This window comes from Schistocerca piceifrons, chromosome 7 (genome assembly GCF_021461385.2).
Source record: "Schistocerca piceifrons isolate TAMUIC-IGC-003096 chromosome 7, iqSchPice1.1, whole genome shotgun sequence".
Classification (NCBI taxonomy): Eukaryota; Metazoa; Arthropoda; class Insecta; order Orthoptera; family Acrididae; genus Schistocerca; species Schistocerca piceifrons.
The window spans coordinates 50,466,235-50,485,565 of NC_060144.1; the positions used below are offsets into that span (position 1 = coordinate 50,466,235).

At 39.3% G+C, this 19,331-nt stretch overlaps 1 protein-coding gene across 4 annotated transcripts in view; it reads right to left on the bottom strand.

The window, feature by feature from the left end:
* The window catches only part of LOC124804604 (UHRF1-binding protein 1-like), a 433,274-nt gene that overhangs the window by 347,507 nt on the left and 66,436 nt on the right, over window positions 1–19,331 (bottom strand). For all 4 annotated transcript variants that reach the window (XM_047264799.1, XM_047264798.1, XM_047264802.1 and 1 more), the window contains exon 4: window positions 5,320–5,712. In XM_047264799.1, the coding sequence (XP_047120755.1) occupies window positions 5,320–5,712 (393 nt within the window). The remainder of the gene's footprint in view (window positions 1–5,319; window positions 5,713–19,331) is intronic.

Here is a 19,331-nt window from a genome sequence, read left to right on the forward strand (position 1 = left end):
GGGTAAGTAATCTCCTCTTTGGGAATGACTGCAAAAAAAAGTTATGTGTTCAACAAAATGGCAAAAGAGATAGGCCATACAGTTGTCCGCTTCGTGTGGGAAAAAGTAAAATGGTTGTTAGGAGCACAACTTTTCAGGGACTATGCCCAAGAACAGACTGTTTGCAAGTGAATCCCTTATTTCAATAACTGCTGATGACTGTGAAGGGTGTTGCAGGAAGGTCCAACAATTGGAAGAAGATTACTGAAGGCATGATGGTGTCATCAGATATGCAATAAACAAAATTATTATTAATACCACTGAATAGTACAGTAGCAACAATAATGCATCATGTACAGATGACGAACATGACACAGTGACTTTGAGTGATTTATTACAATTCAGCATTACATATGTAAATAAATGTTCACAATTTTACTCCTTCTCTTTTTATTGCCACAACAGAAGTGTCGTATGTCTCAAATTTTACTTTCATGGACACGCAATACGTAACAGTTGAGTGCCGTTAGGGCGTTGGCTGATAAATGGCATTATCAGTGCCCCCTGGAGCACAGACTGAACATGAATGCAAGTGTGTTGCCGAAACTGCTTGACAATAGTGTGGGCTGTGCACCCCACACTGACTCTCCCCCCACTGCAGCCAATGTGCAGTTGGGACATTTAGTCAGAGGGCGGGGTGAGAAGGAAAAGGGGGGGGGGGGGGGGGGTGTGGCAGCAAAAAGGATTGTCATCAAAATACTGTGCAGGCGCTGGTGGAAAAGAGGGTTGTGTAGTGCTGGAATGTGAACAGGGAAGGTGAAAGGTGGGTAAACGACAATGACTAATGAAGGTTGAGGACAGGAGGGCGCACTGGTGGAAAAGAGGGTTGTGTAGTGCTGGAATGTGAACAGGGAAGGTGAAAGGTAGGTAAATGACGATGACTAATGAAGGTTGAGGACAGGAGGGTTATGAAATGCACAGAGTGTTCCCACCTGCACAATGCAGAAAAGTTGGTGTTGGTAGGAAGGATCCACATGGCACAGGCTGTGAAGCAGTCACTGAAATGTCGGGCAGTGTGCTCAGCAACTTGGTGGTGCAACTGTTTCCTGGCCACAGTTTGTTGGTGACCACTGATGCGGACAGAGGTTGTTGGTTCTCATGCCCATGTAAAATGAGCACAGTCACTACAGCTTAGCTTGTACATCACACGACTGGTTTCACAGGTAGCCCTGCCTTTGATGGGATAGGTGATGCTTGTGACTGGACTAGAGTAAGGGATGATGGGAGGATGTATGGGACAGGTCTTGCATCTATGTCTATTACAGGAATATGAGCCATGAGGCAAGAGGTTGGGAGCTGGATTGTGTGCAAATGCTCAATAATACCGTGTAGGTTCAGTGGATGGTGGAATATCACAGAGTGGGATGGGTGGGAAGGATAGTGGGCAGAACATTAATCACTTCAGGGCATGACGAGAGGTAGTCGCAACCCAGGTGGAGAATGTGATTCAGGCCTGGGTGGTGCTGAGTCATGAGGGCAATGCTCCTCTGTGGCCAAAGAGTGGGAATTTGGGAGGTGGTGGGTGACTGGAGAGATAAGACAAGGGGCATCTATACAAGGTTGGGAGGCTAATTATGGTCTAAGGCCCTTAGTATATTTCAAGAGGGGCTGCTCATCACTACATGTGTGACAACTGTGGGTGGCTAGGCTGTATGGAAGGGACTTCTTGGGAAAGAATGGATGGCAGCTGTCAAAGTGGAGGTATTACTGCTGGTTCATAGGTTTGATATGGATGGAGATAATGACATAGCCATCTTTGAGTTGGAGGTCAACATCGAGGAAGGTGGCTTGCTGAGTTGAGTAGGACCAGGTGAGGCAAATGGGGGAAAGGTGCTGAACTTCTAAAGGAATGTGGATAGGGTGTCCTCACCCTCAAACAAGATCACAAAGATATCATCAATGAATCTGAACCAGTTGAGGAGTTTGGGATTCTGGGTGGTTAGAAAGGACTTCTCTAGAGTGGCCCATAAAATATGTTGGCATAGGCCATATATAGTGTCCTGCTCATCACTGTTGATACCACCTCTCTTTACATCTACATCGCTCATGCTTATGCTTATGGCCTAGCCACTTTCGAACACACTTTCCCAACGCCTAATGGATTCCACGCCTACAACCGCATTCCTAATCGCCATGACCAGCTATATCTTCACCCACAATTACATCTCCTTTGAAGGTATTACCTATGAACAAATCCAGAATACACCATTGGCACCTGCACGGCACCCCTAGTCATCGAATCTGTAGTGACGAGCAGACCCTCTCGAAAAATACCAAGTGTCTCAGTAAGGCCTCCCAACCTTGTACAAAAACAGATTTCCCAGGCCTTACCTCTCCAGCCACCCACCACCTCACCCTCAGTCTAACCTAACCTCCTGACTGCACCTAGCCACCCTATCCCTTCTCTCCCCACCTCGTTCCTTTATGCTCCCACAAGCAGCACTTTACGGTGCCCATGCCCCCCGCCCCATTCCTCCATCTCTCCGCAACCCAGACAGCTCCTTAGCTCCACCACATAGATTGACTCTCCCATCAAGTGCTGGTGCTCACAGTCTGGCCTCGGCAGCCAAATGTGTGTGTGTGTGTGTGTGTGTGTGTGTGTGTGTGTGTGTGTGTGTGTGTGTGTGTGTGTTTTGTCTAATGGAGGCCCTTTTGGCTTTAAGCTTACTTGTTTGACAATCTTTTTGTTGTGCACTGTGCCTATCTGCAACTCAGCACCTCCGTTATATGGTGGGTAGCAATCTATCATTTTCATAATATTTTCATTATTCCATCCTGCATTTTCCATTGCTTCATATTCACTGAATGTTCATAAGAAAGTAGACAACATTTAACAACTTTTGGTGGTGCATTTCCATGAAACATGATTGAAAATAAAACTGAAGGGACAGAGTAAGGTTAAACAGTAGTTCACAAAAATATGTCTAACTGGTAATTCACAACAACAGAAGAGCTCACCATCCTGAAAACATGCTAAAGTACAGCTTCAGAACAAAGGCAAACAACATAATAAATTTGAAAACTTTTCAAACATCTATTTCATTATCAGTTGAATATAATGGAAGGAAACATTCCACGTGGTCTTTAAATATGTCTGCTTGTGTCTGTATGTGTGGATGGATATGTGCGTGTGTGCGAGTGTATACCTGTCCTTTTTTCCCCCTAAGGTAAGTCTTTCCGCTCCCGGGATTGGAATGACTCCTTACCCTCTCCCTTAAAACCCACTTCCTTTCGTCTTCCCCTCTCCTTCCCTCTTTCCTGATGAGGCAACAGTTTGTTGCGAAAGCTTGAATTTTGTGTGTATGTTTGTGTTTGTTTGTGTGTCTATCGACCTGCCAGCGCTTTTGTTCGGTAAGTCATATCATTATCAGTTGAAGTAGAAGACTACTACTGGGGAACTTGTCAGATGTTTCTTGTAATATACAACACAGCTACTGTCATGAGTGCACATATTTCTGGTATCTCCCACTGGGATTAGGAACCTATGAATCAAAGGGAAACTCATTACATAAATTCACCTTATGGCCACCAAGTTTGAAAGTATCAGAAGGATATACAATGTGGCTGGATGTAGATTTCATCGACTTCATCTTTGTTTTCATTAATTAATCCTCCATTTCATGCATGACCATCTGCTTGTACACCAAAGTCACATCATACTACCAGTGAAAGGGGGGCTGTGTTGTAAAATAACTGAGGAGGAGGTTCAGTGCATCCTTAGTTATCACATGCACTAGTTCATAATCCCCCCCTCCCCACCACTCCTTTCAGAATTACATTTACCTAAGCAGCAACTATATCGTGATAGTATATGGGACAATGATCGATGGTACAGCTGGTACCAGTGAAATATTCTAAGATTACCTGAGCTTTGTCCCACAGGCTGTGCTCTCAAAGGAAGAGATACAACTTCCACCTCTCCTTAATAATCCACTGCACACAACTCATAGTCTGGTGGAACAATTTATGAAGTCTACAAACTGTTGTCACAAACCCTTCTTTCTGTATTTGATACATGTCAATATTTTCATCTCCCTACGCAAAACAAGTGAGGTTGTATGCAATTTTTCCACCCTTCACAATTAACAGTGATGCATATTTGCCCCTGGTTGTAAAGCTGCTTTTATCACTCCACCAGAAACAGTTGTGTTAGTAGATAGCCAGAAGAATGGATAGTTAAGCAGCTTGGCAGATCATACTTGTAACATTTACCAACCATGAATGTTGTTTGGACATCTAGACAAATGCAAAGCTAACTTTCCTGTGATAGGTGTTAATCCTGGCAGCTTTCTTCCTGAAACAATTCTGTCCGACAGCTGGAATTAGATGTGAAACTGTTCATTAAAGTGCAAGCAACGGAACATTTCTCACTGTAATATCTGCAGAGATATAATGAGATATCAGTTGACAGCATTTATTGGAGAGCGTTTGGCAATCATGATTGTAATGACAAATGAGTCTTGCAACAGTTCAATCACTGGGACACAAAATATAAGCTCCATAGCATAGTATGGACAACTTCTGTTAAGATAGAAAAAGGGCAGACAAAATTTGCAGTGATACATTAAGCAGAGTAAGAACGCTACTGGTAGATTACTGCCATGTACATGTCAACAATATCTTATTAAAGGGTTTCACTTTTCCCATTTACTATTTTGAATGACGCAGTGTTCAAGGAAAGAAAGTGGCCAGATGATGTGGCCATGTGTGTTGAGGTGTTCTTGCTGTTATGAATGTGTGTGTACTTTCTTTTCTGAAAAAGGAAAATCAGTCCTTTTCATAATATTGTTGTACTTCAACCTGGACTTTCCACTGTTAGACTTTGAATAAACATCATTTACAGGATTATTTGATTGTTTCTTTCAGTTTCCTGAAAATCTGTACTATTTCTTTCCTATTAGAATAGACATAGGATGGCACATACAGCACCAAGACTGTGTAGCCTACGACATCTGTCACGCTCCAATAAAACAAAAACACATGTTGTTTCAAGAATAATCACTGTATGGATTTTACCAGTCATGTTTAGTTCTATGTCAATGGGATATTTGTTTTGCTCCAATACCAAGTAATATCAACTTTCCTTAAAAACAGCAAGGAAAGACTGACTGCTCTGAGACTCTCAGGGACCTGTAAGCACATCCTTTCATAAGGCACTCTACAAAAGCTGAATACAGTTATTTAAAATTGGTGTGAGGAGCAATGAAGAAAAGCTTTATTTTCCTACAAAATTTGTGAACTGTATTAAACTCTGTATATCAGTTTCACATGTTCACTTACCTCAATTTTCCGTGCTGCTTTGCGTATGCGTGTCAGTTCAGTGGCTTTTTGGATCAAACCCACAAGGGAACCCACAAAACATAGGGCAGCTTTCAGCTGTGAATCAGTCAAAACCCATAATAAATCATCCAATATAAGTGCAAGGCACGAACCCAATACAAGACTATCTGATAATCGTTTCTTTATTATTATACGGCATGATGCATGGTTTGTCAGCAGCCTTAGTGGAGTCATAGTGCTATCCATTGTGGAATTTGCCTCAATTCTCACTGTCTGCCACTCAAGTTCCTTGAAAATGAGGATTTGCTCTCGGTCAGGTTCCTTTAACCTAGTCATCCGTAAATCACACTTCTGCCAGTTTGGTGACTTTGACTCGACAACAATGCGTAGTATCTGTTGACAGAAAGACCAGTAATGTCCTTCAGTGACTTTTGTTTATTGCCCAAATATGAACAATGCATCCAACCCTCACAAAAAGAAACATATGACACAATTTAAATTACTACACAAATAACTTAAGGAAAATGAAGAAAAACTGCAAAAAAGTAAGCCCATTCTATAAGATTAAAAGTACACAAAATATAGGATTCAGTTCAATTACACATGGTCAGAACCTACCACAATCACACAAACACAATCAATATGTACAATTAAAATTATTTTCATTATTTAGCACATATATCTTCATGAATACAATTCCCAAAAGCAGATTGCAAAAGCACTGCTTTCACATAAAAGAATTTTTAACAAATTTAAAGAAATAGTTCTTCTATTCAATGTTATCTAATATCAAAGTGCACATTATTATGCAATGTGTTCTTTTCAAACTTCTCAAATTCCAATCATTTGTAAGTAGATAATTATGAGAAATATATGCTTGTTGTAGAGACATAAATTATAGCCTCAAAGTAGTTACACACACACAATAAAAGTTTGTGCTATTGTCTATAACACATTATCGCAGTCATATGAAACAATATGGATATTCTATAAAAATGAATCTATGTCACTATTTGGTAAATGGAAACAAAACTTACTATTTAATTACAAAGCAATTTTTGATATGTTTTTGGAGGTGAGTTATCTGATGTCTGTAAAAACAACAACAACAAGACAGTGCATCATTCAGAGTTCATGCTATCAGGTACGACTGCTAATTAAGATCTCTACTTGGAGGTTCTGGGAATATTTCCTAACAGTGTCTGTCAGAAAGCCCTATCTGTGGCAATTGGGGATTTTTCCCCTTTAAAACATTCCTGTGTGTACTGTCAACTCTGTGACCATTTCATTGGTCATAACAAGGATTTATTTTTATTTATCCATCTGTAGACAATAAATACTGCATGGATGTTGTCCAAAATTACATGTAAATTTATGGAAAACAATTTATGTAAAAGGAACATACAAAATTTTACATCAAGTAGTACAAAGAATAATACATACAAAATTGTACAAAAAATGTAAAAAGAATAATACTTGGTCATACAAGACACAGTAATACAACTTTTTATACACGTATACTAACAGTATTGTAACTGCATAGTCTGTTTGAAGGATTTACTTTTGTCATCCCTAAACAGGAAGCTCTTATATTCACTACATCATTTTAGTAAAAATTTTACCACACTCAATAGCTGTCCATCAGATATACAAATTCAACAGAAACTTTAGAGGATGAAAGACAGTGTTTTCATTTTTTGCCTTACTATAAATATCATCATAATTATGTATTGGCCTTCATAGTCATTTACCAAGTAAAAACACTGTTCAAGTAGAAATTCTTCAAATTCTACTTTAAATCTGTTTTCCTATGGCCTTGTCAACGAACAACAGATCGAGATTTACATTTTGACATATTTTCCCTAAATGCATGTAATTTGTTTTCTTTGCATTTAATGTCAACCGCTTTGCATTGAGCCAAGTGTGGACATTCTTTATTACTTGAGAAGTAGTTGTTTGCAGCATTTGCTTTGGTGCACCTATTATCACACTAGTGTCATCTGCAAATAGAGTGGCCTTTGCTGCTCCATCTGAGGTGTGAATGTCATTTATGCAGACAAAGAACAATAAGGGACCTAGAATACTGCTTTGCGGCACTCCTATTTCCAATTTTTTTTTCTTTTTTTTTGCATCTGATACTAAACTTATTTTGTGGCTAGAGTAATCTGACATCAGTCCTACAATCCGTGTTCCGTTTTGTAGATACGACCCAAACCACTTTTCCCCTGTCCCATGAATACCTAATGCTTCGAGTTTTTCTAAAAAAATGCCATGATTGACAGTGTCTAATGCTTTAGAGAGATCTAAATTTATTCTTGCTATGCAATTGTCTTTTTCTAGATTTTTTACTATTTGCTCAGTGTAGCACATTAGTGCTGTTTCTGTATCTTTACCTATCTGGAAGCCATGCTGATTTCAATCGCCGAGCCGAGAGGACGTGCAGCAGAGCAGCTGCAGCAGCACTTGTGTAATAAACTGTAAATTAATTTAGTCTTTGTTTTTTGTTCACTTGCTTCTGCAAAGAAGTGAACTGTACACGTGTATTTTGCTGTGTAGACTAGTGGTTAGAAAATTAATCATAGTTTTTGTTGTTGCATAAGTCTTGTGAATATCCTTGTGTAGGGCAGCTTCCTACTGTAGACTTTCAATGTAGAGAAATTTATTTCTGTTTAATAGCTTACAGTCTCAGAGTACAGGGAGAAATCTGCACACTGACTTCTAGTGTTACTTTATTCTCCTTTGGTATATTTTCAAATTCAGTAGCACCATTTGAGACCTTATATATATTTTACACACAGTACGATATGGGTAGGTACTGTGCTCGTTTTGAGCGGACACAAGGAGAGTTGGCTGCTGTCCATAAAAAGCTGGAAGCGGGGTTGGCTACCGTCGACAAGCTACTAGCTAACACGGTGATGTTATGGCGCCAGTGACGAGACCTGTGACACCGTTGGTGTCACTGGAATCCCCTGGTGACCCGTACATCGCTGCGGCTTCTGATACACGTCTGACTGGTCCATCCTCACTCCAGAGTGGGTGGCAGACAGTGGTGGGTTCACGTGTCAGTGGGTGAAAGGCGAAAGAGAGAGCAGACCATGTGGTTTGCTCCCTACATCTGAGCAACAGGTACAAGGTGCTACCCAGTGTTGTTGATAACTCAGAGCCAGCACAGGATGCCTCAACTGTTGGGCCAGCAGTCTAGTTTCCTGTCCACTGCAGACAAGTACAGAGAGTGGGTATGCTAATCACTGGGACCTCCAATGTTAGACGGGTGATGGAGTCCATCAGGGAGATAGCAGGTAAGGCAGGAAAGAATTCCAGTGTTCATTCGGTATGTATCCCGGAGGGTCTCATTTGTGATATGGAGGAGGCCCTGTCAGTGGCAATCGAGCGCACTGGGTGCAACCGACTGCAAGTAGAGGCACATGCTGGCACGAATGAAGCCTGTTGCTTGCGTTCTCAGGCCATCCTCGGCTCCTTTTTGCCAGCTGGCTGATTTGGTGAAGGCAACTAGCAATGTATGCGGGGCACAGGCTAAGCTGTCTATCTACAGCATCATACCCAGGGTTGATCGCAATCCTCTGGTTTGGAATAGAGTGGAAGGTCTAAACCAGAGGCTCAGACAGCTCTGCAATGGTATCGGGTGCGAATTTGTTGAACTCCGCTATCGGATGCAGATAGCGAGTTCCCCTTAATAGGTCAGGTATGCATTACACACGGGAAGTGGTTACTAGGGTAGCAGAGTACGTGTGGTGTGCACATGAGGATTTGTTAGTTTAGAGGACCCCTCCCTTGGAAGCAAAGACAATTTGCCTGTTAAATCAGCCACAGTGACCTCAGAGAATCTTGGTCTTCACAGATCAGAGATAAAAAAGATTAATATGATTTTAGTAAACTGCAGGAGCATCCAAAGAAAGGTCCCAGAATTAGTATTGCTTACTGAAGGTTATGATGCAAAGATAGTATTGGGAATAGAAAGCTGGTTGAAGCCAGACATCAATGACAATGAAATCCTAAGTTCAGCCTAGAATTTTTAACTTAAGGATAGGTTAGTCTCCAATGGTGGCGGCGTGTTTATTGCACTAAAAAATTCGATAAAATCTAGCGAGGTTATCACGGATTCCAAAAGTGAATTAATCTGGGTGAAATTGAGTATCAAAAACAGTCAAAACAATAATCAGATGCAGCATGATCTGCAGTTGTAGAGTGCTTCAGACAGAGCTTGCAGAATATCATTAGTAATTTCCCTGATCATGCCGTTGTAATAGGGTGTCACTTCAACTTTCCAGGTATAGACTGGGTGTGTTATGCCATCAATACTGGTGCCAGAGACAGAGAATCTCGTGGCATTGTTCTGGATGTGTTGTCCAAAAATTACCTTGAGCAGATAGAGAACCAACTCGTGAAAGTAACGTCTTAGACCTCCTGGCAACAAACAGACCTGAACTTATCGAATCAGTGCTCTTAAGGCTGTGGCAGCATCTATGATGACGGATCCTACAAGGAATGTTAAGAAAGGTAGGAAGATATATTTGCTCAGCAAGGGTGACAGGATACAAATTTCAGAATATCTCAGCAGTCAGCATCAAATATTCGGTGATGAGGACGAAGATGTGGAGAACAAATGGAAGAATGGTCACATGTAAAATCAGTAAGCAGGTCAAAATCATCTATCCATTCTCTCAGCAACCACGCCAGCACCGATATGAAAGATCACAGAGAGAAGGCCAAAATATTGAATTCGGTCTTTCATAGTTGTTTCACTGAGGAACATTGTAACACTGTCCCTGCTTTCAAAAGTCATACGAACGTCAAAATGGCAGATATTTAGCTAACCGACCGCAGAACTGAAAAGCAGCTACAATCACTTAGTAGTGGAAAGGCTTCAGAACCAGATGAGATACCTACAAGATTCTATAAAGATTATTTGAAAGAACTTGCTCCCCTTCTAGCAGTAATTTATCATAGATCGCTTGAGCAATGAAAGGTACCTAACGATTGGAAAAAAGTGCAAGTCATTTCCATTTTTAAGAAGAGTCATAAGACAGATCCACACAGTTATAGACCTGTATTGTTGACGTCAATCTGTTGTAGAATTATGGAACATGTTTTACACTCAAGAATTATGACGTTCTTGGAAAATGAACATATCCTCTATAAGAATCAACATGGATTCCGCAAACAGAGATCCTGGGAAATGCAGCTCACTCTGTTCCTCCACGAAATCCACAGTGCAGTGGACAACAGTGCTCAGGTTGATGCCTTGTCCCTTGATTTCAGTAAGGCATTTGACACGGTCCCACATTGCCATTTGATGGAAAAAATACGAGCTTACGGAGTATTGGAGCAGATCTGCAATTGGATTCAAGACCATCTTGCAGATAGACCTCAACACGTCGCTCTTAACGGAAGTAAATCGACAGATACCTAGAGTACCACAGGGAAGTGTGATAGGCCATTGCTGTTTATAATATATATAAATGATCTAGTAAAAGTGTTGGATGTTCTTTAAGGCTATTCACAGATGATGCAGTTGTTTATACCAAAGCAGCAATGCCAGAAGATAGTAAGAATTCGCAGAACGATCTGCAGAGAATTGATGAATGGTGTAGACTCTGGCAGTTGACTCTGAATATAAATAAATGTAACACATTGCGCATACATAGGAAAAGAAATCCACTACTGTACAGCCACACTATTGATGACAAACAGCTGGAGACAGTGTCTGCTGTAAAATATCTAGGTGTAACTATCCGGAGTGACCTCAAGTGGAATGACCATATAAAACAGATAGCGGGAAAAGCAGACACCAGACTCAGAATCATTGGAAGAATCTTAAGGAAATGTAACTCATCTACAAAAGAAGTGGCTTATAAGGTGCTTGTTCATGCGATTCTTAAGTACTGTTCATCTATCTGTGATCCCTATCAGGTAAGACTGATAGAGGAGATAGAGAATATCCAAAGAAGAGCATTGTGTTTCGTCACAGGATCATTTAGCTGGCGAGAGAGTGTTACAGAGATACTAAACAAACTCCACTGGCAGACGTTACAAGAGAGGCATTGTGCATCACCGAGAGATTTACAATTGAAATTTTGAGACAGCACATATCAATAGTAGTCGGACAACCTATTACTTCCCCCCCCCCCCCCCCCCCCCCCCCCACATACATCTCGCATATTGACCACGAGGAGAAAATTCAAAAAATTTGCGCCAATACAGAGGCTTACTGACAATCATTCTTCCCACACACTATTCGTGAGGGAGTGTAGGAGGGATCATACAGTGGTACCGAAAGTACCCTTCGCCACACACCGTCAGGTGGCTTGCAGAGTATGACGTAGATGTTCTATTTAGTAACTTATGGTCATTTATATATTTGTTGATTCTTTGCTTCATTAATTTTTCTATTATTTTGGAAAATGGTAGGATGGATATTGGCCAATAGTTTTCTACCTTACACTTGTAGCCGTTTTTGAATAATGGCTTTACTTTTGACATTTTCATCCTTTCCAAAAACACTCCTTCGCTAAATGATAAGTTGGCTATGTATGCCAAGGGCCTTGAGATTTGTGCAGCTGTCATTGTTATGATATAAGCAGGCACCTCACCTACTCCTGCAGAAATTTTAGGTTTCAAACTTTTTATCACTTTGAACACTTCATGTTCATCTGTTGGATCTACTGTCATGCTACAAGTAGCTTTTGGAAATTCTGGTTTTCCTTGGTTTCTGTCTGATTACTCAGTCTAGTTGCAGCCTCTGAGCTAGCATCAAAGCATGTGCACTTTTGTTTTGTATGGTCAGTTGTCGAACGTATATTGTTTGTAATGGCTGTTAATGGACATTCCAATGTGAAAAGGAGCAGGAAAAGTGTTTCGCTTACTAATTTCTACACATCCTGGGCATCCCCTGGGCATCTATGATAAATGTAGACGGCTAATTCTCTCACACCAGAAGCAAACTTGCTACTAAATTGACAACCTCTATCAGAGTCAATCTTAAAAATGCGCATTTGAAGTAAATACTTCAAATGAATCCAGTTTCCTTTTTCCTTTCTTTCCTTCTTGAGAATATGCATTTTGGAATCCAAATTGTATTTTTTGTTACATTATCAACAAATCACGAACAATTTAATGTCGCCGGTGACCCCTACAGGTGTCAGATAGCAAACAGACATTAAAACATGACCACAATACAGTCGAAGCTTATTTGAAGTAATGCATCTAAGGTGTCATCATTAAGTCAGTATAGAACATGATCCTACAGATCTTACAAGGTCGTGACGTCAGCCTGTAACTGAGGTGTGCTTAGGAGCGTCGGCTCCAAACGGTATCTGCCGTTTCAGTGTTACAGGCCTGCACTCGAGCATTACCGGCCCCACTCGCACTCGCACTTGCCGGGCCGCACTAGAGAGTTGCACGCCTGCACCGATGGCGCAGCGAAAGTGTTAATGAAGTTGTTGCATTTATGAAATAATTGTTGGTGTAATTTGGCAATTTTTTTCCCCTGTGTTTTTGAGAATGATACCCTGCTATTTGCATCTCTTTCCTGTTTCAGTCTTCACAATACACCATATGGCCTTTGATTTGTTATCAGACTGTCTTATTAAGTTGTCATTAGTCATAAATTTTGCCTTGGCAGTTACTTTTCAATATACCCTTGTGTAATTCTTAACATATTTTATGAACTGTGGATCTGTAGCTGTCTCAATTTTGAATTTTGTCTCTTTAGAGTTCCACTAGAAGTTTTGATGCCAGCTGTGATCCAAGAACTTGGCTTTGTATTGTGATGTGATTTGATTTGATTCTTGACAGCTTCTTTGGAAAGCACATTCAAAATATCCCATGAAAATTGAAATAGTAGTGTTATATGCATCATTCGTAATTGTTAGGGACAGCACTTATGCCCAGGACTCACAAGTTAGAATATTCGTAGATTCTACACAGTTTTCAGTGGAAAATTTTCTTTCATACCTGTAGTATGCTTTTTTCCCTTGCAGTGGCATTGAAGGAGTTTTGAGAGAAAGAGCATTAAGGTCTGGTAACCCCAAATCAGTATTTGTTACTTCTACTTCTGTATATCGTACCTTTGAAAATATATTATCTATAAGACCGTTTGTATTATACGTTATTCTTGTGGGTTCATGTATGTGCGGAAACAGATTGAAACTACACAATAGATTTAGGAATTGATTTTTTAGCATTTCATTCATAAGATTTATGTTGAAATCCCCACAGACAACTACACTAAAAACAATGAAAAGATGAGATTGTCAGGTTCTGTAGATGTTGCCATGGAATACCTGAAACCAGACATTTCAATTAACTTCCATAATATGAATCTGACCCTCACTACCGCAGCAGAAGTAATGTCCATCATAAAATCTTTAAAATCGAATACATCTGGTGGGTATGATGACATATCAACAAAGCTAATTAAAGAATGTTATTCTAAGTAACATATTAAGCTATTTGTGTAATCAGTCATTTATCAGTGGAATATTTGCTGGATTGTTGAAATATGCTGAAGTTAAGCCACTGTTTAGGAAGGGAGATAAAGAAATAACATCAAATTTCCATCCAATTTCACTTTTGCCAGCATTCTCAAAAATTTTAGAAAAGGTAATGTACAATCGACTTTATAACCATCTTATCACAAATAACATATTGTCAAAGTTGCATTTCAAATTACCAAAGGGTTCTGATATTGAGAAGGCTATCTACACTTCCAGTGAAAATGTACTTAATTCATTAGACAAAAACTTGTAGGCAACTGGTATATTTGTGATCTATCAAAGGCATTTGAATGTGTAAATCACAATACCCTTTCAAGTAAATTAGAATATTGTGGTGTAACAGGAAATGCTGCAAAATGGTTCAACTCTTATTTCTGGCAGGAAACAAAGAGCATTATTAGGAAAGAGACATGTATTAAGCTATCAGGCATCATCCAACTGGGAACTAATTACAAGTGGGGTCCCACAAGGTTCCATCTTAGTGCCCTTACTTTTTCTTGTATATGGCAATGACCTTTTGTCAGTAACATTACCAGATGCCAAGTTTGTTTTGTTTGCTGATGATACAAACATTGCAATAAATAGGAAATCAAGTGTAGTCTTAGAAAGGTTGGCTAATCAAATATTTGTGGACATTAATCACTGGTTCCTAGCCAATTCTTTGTCACTAAACTTTAAAAAAACACGCTACATGCAGTTCAGAACTTGTAAGGAGTGTTCCACGACTACATGCCTAACATATGATGACAGGCAGATAGAAGAAGTGGACAGTATTAAATTTTTGGGATTACAGCTTGATAATAAATTCAACTGCAAGGAGCACACAACAGAACTGCCAAAGCGTCTTAACAAATCTGTGTTTGCAATGCGAATTGTCAGACATAGGGGATATAAAAATGAAAAAGCTGGCATACTATAGTTACTTTCTCTTCATGAGGTCATATGAGATTATTTTTTGGGGCAATTTTGTGTGTATGTTTGTGTTTGTTTGTGTGTCTGTCGACCTGCCAGCACTTTCATTTGGTAAGTCACATCATCTTTGTTTTTAGATATATATATATATATATATATATATATATATATATATATATATAAAAAAATAATAGAGGGAAACATTCCACGTGGGAAAAATATATCTAAAAAGAAAGATGATGAAACTTACCAAACAAAAGCGCTGGCAGGTCGATAGACACACAAACAAACACAAACATACACACAAAATTCTAGCTTTCGCAACCAATGGTTGCCTCGTCAGGAAAGAGGGAAGGAGAAGGAAAGACAAAAGGATATGGGTTTTAAGGGAGAGGGTAAGGAGTCATTCCAATCCCGGGAGCGGAAAGACTTACCTTAGGGGGAAAAAAGGACAGGTATACACTCGCACACACACACATATCCATCCACACATACACAGACACAAGCAGACATTTGTAAAGGCAAAGAGTTTGGCATTTGCCTTTACAAATGTCTGCTTGTGTCTGTGTATGTGTGGATGGATATGTGTGTGTGTGCGAGTGTATACCTGTCCTTTTTTCCCCCTAAGGTAAGTCTTTCCGCTCCCGGGATTGGAATGACTCCTTACCCTCTCCCTTAAAACCCATATCCTTTTGTCTTTCCTTCTCCTTCCCTCTTTCCTGACGAGGCAACCATTGGTTGCGAAAGCTAGAATTTTGTGTGTATGTTTGTGTTTGTTTGTGTGTCTATCGACCTGCCAGCGCTTTTGTTTGGTGTATATATATATATATATGGCTGAAAACATTATTCCATTTAAGTCGTTATCAGGGCAGATTTGCATTGTAATACAACAGAATTCAATAGTTAACATTGTCATAGCCCATGGAATTACCAAATATAGTAATGAAGTTTACCACTGGGCAGTTCGCAGTAGGTTTTTGTAACTCGAATTTGCATTGTGTCCATGGTACATTGATGAACTTCTTGTGTGGTGACCATTTGATGACAGAAAGAACGCTTACTTACACAAAAACTGGATAACAGAAATATAGCCAGAATTAAGTTTTGTACAGCATTGATATAAACTAAATTGTAAATGCCAGTTTTCAGTTTGTGTTGTGGACATGCTAAAGAACTTTGTAAAAATGGTCCTATCAGTATTCTAGACATTTACTAATAAGATACGAAACACGCATGCCAACAGAATAAGCTGTTATCAGAAGTTGCACTGCATAGTATCTGAATGGGGAAGTTCCATTGATGATCTCTACAGCTAAATGCACGGTGTTGAAATTTCGGTACTGTTAATTTTCCATATTACAAGTGATGCTCAGTTGGCTATAAATTCACTTCTGGAGACAGGTATGATAACACTGGTCACAACCTGTGAATTCAATGGCTGCTGCTGCTGCTGCTTCTCCACTGTTTTGGGATGGCTCTGACATCTACAAGAAATAATAATAAAGGATGAATTTTGTTACAGTTAAGCAGAAGTTTATCAAAATCTGAAATTTTGTCTGTGTAACAGCAGCAATACAAAACAGAGATTTTAGAATGATTTAATTAATAAATTTAATTTTGGCTTTTTACAGCTCAGTTAAGAAGAAAACCCTCACTTCAGTATACTGGTCTCCAGCAATATTTGAACAGGCTACTATAGCAGCCTTCTGGAGTTTCTGTAAACTCGTTGTCTCATCTTGTGTATGGATTATTCAGAATATTTCATTTACTTGAAACATGTGACTTATTCAAGTATTTCATCAATTTGCCTAGAAAATATTGAGTAAATGTAACCAGATAATTCATCTCCGCACCAGGAAATTGCTTGATGATAATAGAATTGCCAAATATTTCTATGTTGTTATTGAAGTGTCAAGTACATTGACAACAGAAGAAACACATTTTGATGGAAATCTGTTTCTTGAGCAGATGTGATGTCTTGTGCTGCTTGGCACAGTCTGTGGTGTTCAGCTTTTTAGGAAGGACTTGTGATAGGGTATCAAGATTAAGGAGTAGTAAAATACTAAAAGTGGTTTAAGTGTAGCTGGATAAAAAAAACTGAATGCAGTGATTGTCAGCTACTCCATAAATTAAGAAGAGGCAGTTAACCGAGCTGAATTACATTTGTGGCCATTTTTCTTGCAATACAAACTTATTACCTTCAAAAGTACTCTTCATTATACATAACACATTTGTCCAATGGGTGAATCCATGCTTGGAAGCATTTTTTATACTCATCTGCATGGGTCACGGCGGACAACTATTCCTTTTTTCCCCACCTCTGCCATGTAAAGTTGTTTCATGCTCTATTTGGAAATATCATGCTCTATTTGGAAATAAGAAGAAATTGCATGGAGCTATGTGAGGAGAGTAAAGCATGTGAGACAATGGGGTCAAATGTGAAGTGCAATAACAGCAAGATCAAAGTGAAAAATCAGAAAACTTGTGAAAGTAATGCAACCTTTGTGCATGTAAACACATTTCAAGTACTTTCAACTGCCAATAGTGAAAATGCAACGCATAGTTCACAAGAATGATGGGAAAAGCAAAAAGGCTCTGTGAATAAGGTAGGAGAAGAAAATTTATTGACACAAACAAGCGTGGTTGAGGTCAGTGTAAATGTGCCGACCAAAAATTGTGCCGAAGTGTTTAGGAAACCAATACAAAACGATTCCCACATTGTGAATCCAGTAACAGCAGACTGTTTGTGCTTTCAGACAGTGATGGTCGTATACTTGCGATTAAGTTAAAAGAAACAACTAAAACACATTCATGTGGTATAGTGAAACTGGGAGCCACACTTGGCAAAATTAAAAGAATGACTGCATCCTCAGAGGTAAAAAATTTGCATGATAAAGACTTTGTTGTACTTCTGGGAGGCACAAATGACATCTTCAAAAATGAAATGGGGAGTGCTGCGCGTGATCTCAAACAGTGTATGAGAAGCCTCACTCATGCAAATTGTAGTGCCTCAAGAATTTCAGGGTAAATTCTAGAAACACTCGGCCTTCAACCATCTCGAACACCCAATTTTTTTTAGGTACGAGTGCGGGAGTGTGAGAATGTTTATACTGATCCACCTGTTTCTATGTGCAGGTCAGAAGTTTGTTATTAGAAAACTGTAAGAAGGGAGAGTCACTGACGACAACAGGTGTTTGCTGCCAGCGCCACAGAAGACGTGATGAAAGCTCAGGGAATAATTATGTAGTATTCTTTGATGTGTTAGTGTTTGTGGTGATTGTAAAAAAGACTAGTGAACAATTGAATATAGATTTCTATGCACATTCATGTATTGGACTCTCTGAGACTAGAGACTTTATTTATTTAGTTATTTTTATTTATTTATTTATTTATTTTCACATCTTAGCTCTGCATGAGGCAGGACACATGTGATGTCCATAAATTATTGGATTACTATGATATTGAACTTGTGGTTTATAGAGTCTAATGTTTAAAGACACCAGTTGGCTTGTCAGAGTTTACTTACTTATGTGAAAAAGAGTAAATGTAGTTTTGTATTGAGAGATGAAAATATACCAAGAATGATCTGAAAGTGTTCCATGAGTACACAAATTATTTCAAAAATAGAGAAGTAGCTTAATAATTCCTGTAATCCACTATAATCTTCAGAGAAGAAGCTTTTGGGAGATCGACGTAGCTGATTACCCATAGAAGAGAACTGACTGCACACAATACGTAAGTCAACTGTGAGAGACGTGAGTCTTGCAACTCAGTACCACACTGTCTCGTGCCTTCCGAAAAACGTTAGAACATGGCGACCGTGACAGGACCCGAAGAAAACAGGAATTTAAAGAGAGATACGGTGCACATGTTAAATGTAGTAATGGTCAGTATTTCACATCGTTATGATCTTGTAAGATGGTCATGTATTAATACAGAAATAAAAAGTGCCAACAATCAGTTTGCAAAAATTTGCAGACATTTAAAAAATTTGATATAAGCAATATTGGACATATATTCCACACACAACACAAACTTCACCTGAATGGCTTGGGGAAATAATATCTGGCAAACCTGATAACCAAGGAAAAAAAACCACCAAAATAAATTCAAAACCAAAATGATAATTGCATCACTATCGCCAGACTCCATAACGAAAACACTTCAAAAAAAGGTGAAATCATTAAAACCATCATCAGCACTAGTAAAGTGTGCAAAAAAAAAAAAAGACGGTGCGTTAACAGGAAGAACAGCGGACAATGATTTCAGCGACAAGAGAACTACAGTTACTCATCATCCAAATATTATTTTATACGAAACAAAAGAAAAGAGATCACTCCAAGTTCACAAGATAGCATGACAGTAGTGGCAGAACCAACATTTCAAGTGTCAGAAACAGCATCACCATCAACAACAACAGAAATGGCAGTATTAAGTACATTAGCAGCAGCACCAGTAGCAGCAACAAGCAACTCACCACAGCCCAATGTACAGGTACAATCTGAGAGGTGCAGGAGACCTGTCCTTCTCAAGAATTTTTGGTATCTTACCAGGACACGGGAACGAATATCACAGCACAAAATG